Source organism: Suricata suricatta, chromosome 7 (assembly GCF_006229205.1).
Source record: "Suricata suricatta isolate VVHF042 chromosome 7, meerkat_22Aug2017_6uvM2_HiC, whole genome shotgun sequence".
Taxonomy (NCBI): Eukaryota; Metazoa; Chordata; class Mammalia; order Carnivora; family Herpestidae; genus Suricata; species Suricata suricatta.
Genome location: NC_043706.1, coordinates 32,915,072 through 32,924,718, shown reverse-complemented (window position 1 = coordinate 32,924,718; position 9,647 = coordinate 32,915,072). Strand labels below are relative to the sequence as shown.

General features: G+C 54.3%; 1 protein-coding gene and 1 long non-coding RNA gene across 8 annotated transcripts in view; one reads left to right on the top strand and one right to left on the bottom strand.

Moving 5' to 3' along the window:
* Positions 1-2: 2 nt before the first annotated feature.
* Positions 3-9,647, bottom strand: part of ZNF76 (zinc finger protein 76) — a 33,814-nt gene continuing 24,169 nt past the window's right edge. For 2 of the 5 annotated variants that reach the window (XM_029945607.1, XM_029945608.1), the window contains 10 exons: positions 8,393-8,592; positions 6,922-7,038; positions 6,515-6,590; positions 5,868-5,993; positions 5,587-5,766; positions 4,563-4,796; positions 4,306-4,469; positions 3,440-3,604; positions 2,811-2,924; positions 1,371-2,247 (listed from right to left, as the gene is read on the bottom strand). In XM_029945607.1, the coding sequence (XP_029801467.1) occupies positions 2,143-2,247; positions 2,811-2,924; positions 3,440-3,604; positions 4,306-4,469; positions 4,563-4,796; positions 5,587-5,766; positions 5,868-5,993; positions 6,515-6,590; positions 6,922-7,038; positions 8,393-8,592 (1,481 nt within the window). In that variant the 3' untranslated portion in view covers positions 1,371-2,142. Of the gene's footprint in view, positions 50-1,370; positions 2,248-2,810; positions 2,925-3,426; positions 3,605-4,305; positions 4,470-4,562; positions 4,797-5,586; positions 5,767-5,867; positions 5,994-6,514; positions 6,591-6,921; positions 7,039-8,392; positions 8,593-9,647 lie in introns of those variants that run through there. The other 3 variants (XM_029945609.1, XM_029945611.1, XM_029945610.1) reach the window with 3 other exon arrangements.
* LOC115297144 overlaps positions 8,359-9,647 on the top strand; it is a 20,480-nt gene continuing 19,191 nt past the window's right edge. For all 3 annotated transcript variants that reach the window (XR_003911300.1, XR_003911298.1, XR_003911299.1), the window contains exon 1: positions 8,359-8,663. This is a non-coding gene — a long non-coding RNA (uncharacterized LOC115297144). The remainder of the gene's footprint in view (positions 8,664-9,647) is intronic.

Genomic DNA, 9,647 nt, shown 5'->3' with positions numbered 1-9,647 from the left:
ACCAGGCAGTAGGCCTTGGATGAGTTACTTAACCTCCTTGAGCAGTTTCCTCAAAATAAAGCAGAAAAAATACCCAACCTCAGAGTTGTAAGGTCTGGGGATGGATGTGAGGCAGAGCAGGCCCTGGATAAAGCATGTCTTTTAGGGCCATCTTACATCACTATGGTGGTGGGGCTCCTCCCAGGCGGAAGAAAACAAAGGCAACAACACAAAGTTGGCGGAGGAACTGGGCCAGGGCACCTCTCCAGGTCAGGCGGACTTGGCACGTGACTTGTTGCCTCCCTATCCTCTGGGCTTTGGCTCTCAAAGGCCTCAGTTCAGGGAACTGCCCACTCTGGGGCCCAGTGGCCTTGAAGACCGCAACATTTCTGAAGCAATGGGGGTGAGCCTTGTGTGTGGGGCGGCTTCAAGGGTGCTGGTGGCAGGAGGCTTGGGATTCAGGGCCCTCCACATTAATGCTTCCCTTTCTTTAGCTCCGGTGCCTGTGAGGGCTGGGACACACTCCCTGCAAGAACAGCAATCATGGATGTTGAATAAGCCTGTTCAGATAACGGAGACACCCCTCTTCCTGTGGGTGTGCCTCTGCTTCCAAAAAGCCGGTAGCAAGAGTCAAAGGAAGCCTGCTAGGCGTCCCAGGAGAGGACAGAGTCCTGGGTTGGTGGAGAGTGTTCCATTCCCAGGTGGCAGGAAGGGACTCGGGTACCCCAGTCCCTGCAATGCTCCCAAGCAGGAGGAGTCAGACCCTTCCCTCTTCAGGTCTCCTGCATCCCTCCCTTCTCACCAGGGCTGGTCTGGTCCACCTACACCTTTCACTAGGGTCCAATGGTGGCTTTGGGATTCCACAGCATGATCCGAGACACCTCAGTGGGCATCCCCAGGGCTGTGACATCAGCACCAGGGCAGCTGAGTCATCAGAGACCTTCACTAGTCTTGACAAAGGCACCTCTTATCCCCACTCCAATGCGGGCCTTTGCCCTCTTGGAGCAGCTGACCATGTGCGATGTGTGGATGTGGAGGCGGCTGGGCATGGAAGGGCTCTCTAGCACACAAGGGAAGGTACGAAAAAACAGAACTCCCCCAGTCAACCATGCTGATGCCTGAGATCCAACCAGAGCCTGGCAGCACTGCTCCCACTGGTCCTGTTCAGCCCCCTGCAGCCCACCCGCTCATTTGTAGGCAGGAAACCACTCAGAGTTGCTCAGGGCTTTTCTTACACCCAGGCTTCCTCCCACCTGTGCCTCTGGTGGGCCAGGCCCACCAGTCTGGCACCAAGGCTCAATGGGGTTTGTGCCAGGGATACAGGGTTAAGAGCCTGATTTGACCAGCCCTGGAACAAGGGCCCAAAGCTGAGAGGGAGAGAGGGACCAAGGTGGAAACTTGGAACTTTTATTAAATACTCATTCACCCATTTGCCACCACCAACCAGAGCAGGAAAAAAAAATATCAAAATGGAATTTTAAAAAACCAAACCAAACCAAATGAAACCCAATCCCCAGTATGTACATGGACACTTCCTGCCTCTCTGCCACAGAGAGGACAGGGGGCGGCTGGGGGCGGGTGGGGCTGGGCACCTATTCTCCAGCCACAGGCCCCTGAGCAATTCTGACTATGGTGGCAGGAAGTTCCTGCTGCCAAGTGGCCAGGCATCCTGGCAGGCCTCTAGGGAGGTGGTTATTGCTGGGAGGAGCAGGGCTGGGCCTGCTCTGCCCCTACTGGGCTGAAGAGCTGTCTGCCCCTTCCTCTGGTGGACGGTGACCCGTCAGAATAGAGGACCAGTCCCGACAGCAGTCCCGATTGCCACCTGAGAAGGGGAATGGACTGAGGGTAGGAAGGGTGTTCTCTGGAGGAAGGAGAGTGGCACCCAGCTAATTCTGAGGGGAGGATGCCCCAGTGCAGCCTGGTGATCAGCTCGTCCTCTTTAGTTCCTGAGGATGACACACACCCCTGATTCCAGCTGTCCGGTTCTCCTCTTGGGCAGGGGCCCCGGATCCTTCAGTGAGGCTGTTTTCCTGTCTCCTTCTCACCCTGGAGACCTATGTGGCCACCTTCTGTCTGTCAGCACAGCCTGGGCCCTTGGAAGCAATGATGCCTGTGTGGCATGGTGCCTCCTTCAACACGGTGTGGGACCCAACCCCCTAGGACTCAGCAGCCGTTCTCGGACTCTGTAGCCTCCAGGGTCACGGCCCCTTGCTGCATGGCAGCGGTAGCCACGCTGATGGCCTCCTCTAAGGTCTGTTGCTCCTCTAGCTGTGGAGAAGGTGGTGGAGAAGGAAGGAAGAGAGTGAGACACTTCCCACTAGAAGTCTAGTGCTAGTAAGTGCGTGGACTACTTTTCTGAATCCCCTCCATCCAGCCAGTACCACATCCTGAGCCGTTAGTAGGGCCCCAGTTAACAGGAAGTTCACTGACAAAGAGTCCTACTAGGCTAGGCATGCTCAGGGAGCCACAGAATAGTCCACGGTCAGAGTTGGGCCTGGTCACAGAAGGGGATGACTGGCTGGAGGGGACCTTGGTCATCATCTACTTTAGCCCTACTTATTTTCCTGATGAAGAAACAGATGCACCAAGAGATGAAGGGTTTAGACCACTACGTGTGTTGCCATCGAAATTATCCTGGAGGCCAGAGGGGGCTTCACCACTCTGCTTCAGTCAAGAAAGAGCCTGAGACAGGTGTGTGGATGTAGGCAGAAAGGGATCTGTTCTGAAATGAGCTCTTTTTTAGCTGGATGCCCTTCTCTTCAACATCTTCATCTCATTCACTTCCCTCCCATCCTTATTTCTTTCTCAGGGTGTGGAACCTCTACGCCCACCTGCACTGCAATGTGCGTTCCATTAGCTGTGGCCAACAGTGCCACCTGTTGGTGACGAAGGGATGCTACACTGGAGTCTTCGGCCACCACCGTCCCAGAGGTAATGATTGTAACCTGAAACATAAAAGGTTTTCCTAACCCACCTATATCACTCTCCCTCTCCCCATTCCAAATAAAAGTCCCTTAAAGCAAGGTGGCTAGGAACAAACCAGAAGGGTACGGATACAATCACTATGGGTCAGATTAATTAGCACGAGGCTCAGAGCTTAGTGAGATGGTATTTTTCTCTTAGAGCCAACTTAATTTAGGGATTTTGAATCATAGAAGGTTAGAGCTGTAAAAGGCCCAGAGATAACTTAATCCCCTCATTTGAAAATGGACTGGTCCATGGAACAGTGACTTGCCCATGGTAGCAAAGCAAATTAGAGGTAGATTAAGATTTAGAAACTGTCTCATGACCTCCAATGAAATACTTTTCAAGAGGAGAGCTGCTGATAGCTCAGAGGAGCCATGGGGGAGTCTTGGTCCTGTAAAGAAGGCTGGCCTAGGTCAGCCCGCACTGTAGCGCCCACCCCACACAAAGGAAGGACGAGAGAACAAGAAACCCCAAGCAAACCGCCTGGTCATACGGGCTGCGTCTGCGTGCCATCAGCGCTGACCATGGTGACTGTATGTGTGCCAGAGGTGGCAATGTCATCGTCCTCACTGGGTATGGTGAGGGTGGTGCTGCTCTGCTGGGCCACCATGCTGATTGCGCTCCCCAGGGCCTGCAGGTCTTCTGGGGACAGGCTGACCTGCAGATGGGGAGGAAGATGAGCCGGGGGAGCAGTGGAAGGTTGTGTGAAAGCCCCGACACTATCCCAGAGAGCCTGCTCTCCCGGACAGCATAGCTCACCAATTCGCTAGCCGATTAACTGCAAGTTATAGAGGTGGGGGTGGGACAGGGACAAGAGAATAAAACAGGTTTCAGGTTGCAAAAAGGAGAAACTACAACAATTTTAGCGGCCACTTCTATTTACCACCACTTTGCCTTGGGGCTTGGCTCCATGCAGTTCGGAGTCTCCACCCAATTTAATCCTCATGTCAACTCCCAAAGACAGAAGTACACTTGACAGTGATGGTGCTGACAAGGGTCATGTTACACTGCTGGCTAGAAACTCTAGCTTCCAGACCCCACGCCATGATCTGGCCCCCACATCAACATGCCTCTCTTGAGAAGGACATCCAAGTGTCTCACTCAGATGATCGGGACCTGTCAGCCTCCAGGTACAGGGGAAGCTACTAACTGTGCTCTAGAAGTTCCAGTGGCTGAGGTGAAAGCATGAGGAGAAGGGGGTGGCTTACAAGACTGGGTACCCTCAGCCTCAGCTCCCTGAGATCCACAAGGCTAAAAAGAGAAACTGTAGAGGTGGGCTGTCACATCTTCAGGACTCCCCAGAAAAAGAGAGAGTACCAACCAGAGCAGCCTGCCCCACCCCTACCCTAACGCCTGTACCTGCTGGGCACCATCCTGAGTGATCAGAGCCACCTGGGGGGCCCCGTCCTCCTCGGTCACCATGGCTACTTGGGCTGGGATGTCATCACTCTCCTCTTTCACCTCCGAAAGGTAAGCAATACGGGGTCGTTTAGGTGGCAGGCTCTCCTCAGCTGCACACGCGGCTAAGAGAGGAAAGCCTAGGCTGACACCCGCCGCCAGGTGGCCACGGGAGGCCTGGTTTGTCCCCACTCTCACCTCCTGCCCACACCCCTCACCCTCCAGCTGCTGTTGCTCATAAAGGGCCTGCTCGCTCTCCTCCGTGGCCTCCAGCTCGCCGTGGGCGCTGCGCTTGTGCATGGCCAGGGTGGAGGTCTGCCGGTAGGTCTTGCCACAGGTGCTGCAGGTGTACGGCTTGCAGTGTGTGTGCACCACGTGGTGCTTATACAGGCTCGAGTACTCGGTGAAGCGCTTCCCGCAGCCTGGTACCGTGCAAACGTATGGCTTCTCCCCTGGGGACACTGAGCTGTGAGGGGGGTGGGAACTGGGGCTGGCAAGGGGAAAGCTAAGGGGTTGGGGGTGGGAGACAGGGCTGGTGGAGCAGGAGCCAGAGGGAGGGAGAGGCACTGACACCCAGGACTCTGAAAAAACATGGCTGGGGATGATGGCCAGTGGAACACAGGGGGACAGGAGTGGGGGACCACTGAGCCCAGAGATGAGGTGGGGAGAAAATGGGGAGATGAGGGAAGGCTGGGCGAGTGAAGGGACTGGCGGGGGCTGCTGGGGGGCTTGGAGAGTTGAAGGCTGTCAACAGAAGAGGCAGGAGATGGGGCGTGACTGATGTTATCAGGTGTGATGGGGGAGACATGTGGCCGAGAGGTGACATAAAAGGCTGGATGAGGGATGTGACACTGGGGAGGGTGAGGATACACAGGAGTCATATGGACAGTGGAGGTGAGGAGCTAAGGGTGACATTTCACTCTGCTTTCCCCCCACTCCCCCGAATGCCTGACCCTGGCCTTCCCCTGAGAGCTCAGGTGTGGGGAGCAGGCCGGGAGTTGACAGAGCCAGCTGCAAGTTGGGCCTAACCAGAAAGGGAGGAACCACTCACTTAAGTGAGACTGTGGCTCTGGAGATATGGCCGGAACCACAGAACCCTGTCTCCCCGCCCATGGGCCAGCCTGGAACGGCCAGCAGAAGGGCCCTGGGCTAAGAGCCGAGGCCACGGCTCAGGTCAGAAAGCCTATGGCCAAGGGGGCTGGGACCTCAGAGGTGGTGCTTCTCGAATGCCAGCTGGCCCACCTGTGTGGATGCGCACGTGATTCTTGTAGTTGGTGGCGCTGGTGAAGCCGCGGCCGCAGTGGGGCTCAGGGCAGGTGTAGGGCCGTTCGCCTGTGTGGGTGCGCACATGTACCTTGCGGATATTTGATGTGGTGAAGGAGCGGCCACAGCCCTCGAAGGGGCACCGGAACGGGCGTTCACCTGTGGAAACGGGGTGTGTGAGGGGACTGGCTCAGGAAGGGAGGTGGTGCCAGAGTGAGGAGCTCCAGGTCCAAGTGTGAACGGGGCAGGGCCCAGCCTACCGGTGTGGGTCCGGACGTGCTTCTGTAGGTCTCCTGAGGTCTTGAAGGCCTTGCTGCACAGCTCCTCTGGGCACTTATATGGCTTCTCACCAGTGTGGGTGCGCACATGGCTCTTCAGCCCATATCCTGTCAGCATGTGGCAGCGAGGGATAAGAAGAGTGCTCTGTGGGGCCTCACCGCCTCATTAGCCTGATTCAGAGGTTCTCCATTTTCAGGCCTACTCCAGACCTCCTCAAGCACAAGAAGCCCATGTCAACCTCTATCCCCACTCCAGCCTGGGCACATAAGAGGGGCTGGAAAAGCCCACACTTTCCTCTCCAGGGGAGCCAGTGCCAGTCTAGAACAAGTGTCTGAGAGCTACGGCTAAAGGTTTCAGAGGGGAAATGAAGCCGGGAGAGATGCAATGGCCCAAAGACCCCAGAGCTGATGCAACAGGTGGGGGTCTCTCTACCAAGTCCCCAGGCTCCTTTGGCTGGTCTGGGTTATGCCGTCTCTCACTTCTGGCTTCTTCCAGAGACAGTGCCCTGCAAGGCAGACTGCCCTGACAGCAGTCTCTCTGGGAAGGCTAGAAATTCCCAAAGTGAATCTAGAACTCTCTGTCCTCAATGGGAAGGAGTCCACCTTTAGTCTTCTTCCAGGTAGGTTACCTGTGGCAAAGGCCTTTCCGCAGCTGGGGAAATCACACCTGTATGGACGGTCACCCGTGTGAGCTCTTTCATGCACCTGTGAGGACAAGCAACCGTGAGACTCAGAGGGACGAGGGTAGGAACATGCTCTTCAGTTTTCTTTAGAGCTCAGAGTGTCTGTATTGGCCACTGCCTTTACTTTGCCTTTTAGCTGAGAGAACACCTCCTCCAGAGGGCACTCCTGATTCTTTTCCTTCTGCACATGTGTGTCACAGGCCCCTGGACTGACATTTCTGTACACTTATCCCTTCCTTCCAGTAGCCAATGAGCAACTTGAGAGCAGGGACAGTTCTAGTCAACACAGGAAGGTAAAATTACAGCCTGGTGGGGGAAACAGCAAGGCTGAATGCTGTGCAAGACAATCTTACCTTTAAGTGGTGAGCAGTAGTGTAGAGACGCCCACAGCCCTTGTAGCCACAGCGGAATGCTCTGTCCCCAACCTGCTGTCCTTTGCCGTTATGGGGAGCCTGGCTATCATGCAGAACCTGAGGAAAAAAATCTTGAGGTTGCTATATATATATGCCTTCTCTCTCCTCAATGATGAGAAGGAAGAGATGGGATATAGGGCCCAGCTGACAGCTCACAACCCAAGAAGCAGGGTTAAACCTACCAGAGGGAGAAGGGCAACCTGGGGTGACAGATCCAGACAGACAGGAAACACACAGTGAAGCACCCTGCAGAACAAACAGGGCTGGCATGTGAAGTCACCATCCATCTCTAATAGAGGCAAATGTCACAGGGGATATGACAGCTATGGAAGAAAGGGCATCCCCTAGACAGCTAGGTAAGGTGGCCTGTCAGGCCATCCCTGAGTGAGGCTGTGAGCCAGCAGCCTCCACTTCTGACCACACACACCTAGGAGGCCACAGTTCTGGACACTGTTATCCTCTGATGGGAGGAGACCCCTCCCTCCTGGTGAGAAATCTGTGCTCAGAACGGGCATTCACAAGGGTGCCTGTGGTGGGGATGAGCTTACCCAGGCTCACCAGCATGGGTCTCAGGGCTCATGACTCAAAGCTCAGTTGTCTTTCTAACAGCAGCAAATCTCAAATATGGCTTCCAAAACACACTGCAGGGATTGGTGGCAAGAGTGGGTGTAGCCCTAAATGGTCTGCTCTAAACTTTTGTGCTTTACTTTGAAAAGACAAGAGAATTTCTTCTCCTCTAACACAGCCACATAGTTTTATCTTAAAAACAACCTGCCCCGGACTTTGGGGTAACACTAGTGCTCCAGGGAGCCCCAAAGTGTCCACCCTGAGGCTCTACAGTTCATCCTAGGGAGACTGCACCCTGGTTTGGCATGCTCAGAGATCTGTGCCCTCTTCCCCTGTGGGCAGGACCCTAGCTCCCATGGAGAGAGTGCTGACTGGTGACATTAGGAGAGCCGAGATCCTTTTCAGCTAAGCTACTGTGTGGGCCTTGTGTTCCAAGAAGCTCAGATGCTCTGCTGCATCTGCCCTCATCGTGCCAACTGAGGTTATTTTCCAAAATGGCTAAATGAGTTGCAGAGAAGAAATAAATACAAGAACATCTGACCTCAGTGGCCTGGAAAACTAAAAAAGTCACCGGCAAGGGCATTCTCAGCACAGAGGATTATTACAACAGCAAAAGGCCTTCCCTCTGCAGAGACATCATAAGCCAGGGTAAGCGTCAACAGCTGTGTGGTCCCATGTCATGTACACCCTGGATGGTGACGTAAGAGAGGAGTTGGTGGAGGCAGGCGGAGGGACAAAGGGAATGGCTCAGGCCATGCCCAAGCACAGGAGGCCCGCGTCCGCTCGAGTGGTGGCAGTTTGGGCCAAGGGAGCAGACAGGCAACGTCGGGCTCTGCGAGCTCACCTTGCTTGCATACTGCTCCAGGGCCACCACCGTGTCTGCGCTGAAGCCCTCATCATCTTCTGCGGCCAGGTCCTCCAAGCCCACCTCTGTCTGCACGGCCAGGATGGCGCTGTCTGACGGCACAGCCGCGGGGTGGTGGATGTAGGCAGTAGAGCCATCTTCCAGCTGGACGGCCTCCAGGGCACTGGGGTCACAGCCTTCTGCAGGGAACACACGGTTAGCCTGGATGTCACATAAGGGCAAGAGATGCGGCTGGGACCCTGGCTTTAAGGTAACGAGAGGTACATATACCAAGGAAGGTTTCAGCATCTCATGGTCCCTCAGCTTGGTGATTCCCTCTGGCTGGCCCTCCTTCTGGGGCCACCTCTCTTGGAGACAAGGTCTCCTATGGGGCACTGACTGGGAACTCACAAGCTCCACGAGGACCCAAGGAGACCGTCATCATCTTGGCCTAGATGACCCTAAGAACCTCCTAACTGGTGGCCCATTACCTCCTCTTCCCTCCAGGCAGCCCAGCATCCAGAGGGATCTCTGCAGGACACATATGAGATCACTTCCCACTGGTCTCAGGATAAAGACCAACAAGTCCTTGTCTTGACACTCAAGCCCCAGTGCGCTAGCCTCTGTCTCTCTCTTCTTACCCCTCCCCTCCCCTACCTTCTGGCCCTTAGCAGCTTCTTCAAGCGTGACTTCTTCCTTTTCCCATCTCTGAGCCTCACACGCTGTGCCTTCCTTCTCTGGAGGAACCCTCCCTGCCACCTTCTTCCCCCAGCCAAGCCCACCCTTCAGCTCTCAGCCCAAGCCTCACTTCCTCAGAGAAGCCCTCCCTGAGCTGGACCTCCACTTGGTCACAGCATGTCTCACTTCTGTTTCCTCCACTGGATTCTAGAAGAGCAGGGACTATGTCTGCCTTTCTCCTCTCTTGTACACTGCAAACCTAGCACCATGCCTGGCATGCAGTACTTGCTCCAGAAACTACCTGTAGAAGGAATAAACTGTTATTCTTCATTACCTTAGAGGCTTCAATCTTAAATGTCAGTTAAGTTTTTTTTTTTTAATGGTATAATATTCTTTTAATTATTATGCCACTATTTTAAAATGTGAGGAGTTTTTTTAGTATTATTTTATTATAATGCACTTATTAAATAGTGTATATATATTGACCTGAAGAGTGCTAGTTTCTTGCATATAAATACATACATATTTATATATAAAATGATATGGAAAGGTCTAAACCAATTAGTACTGGCAGTGC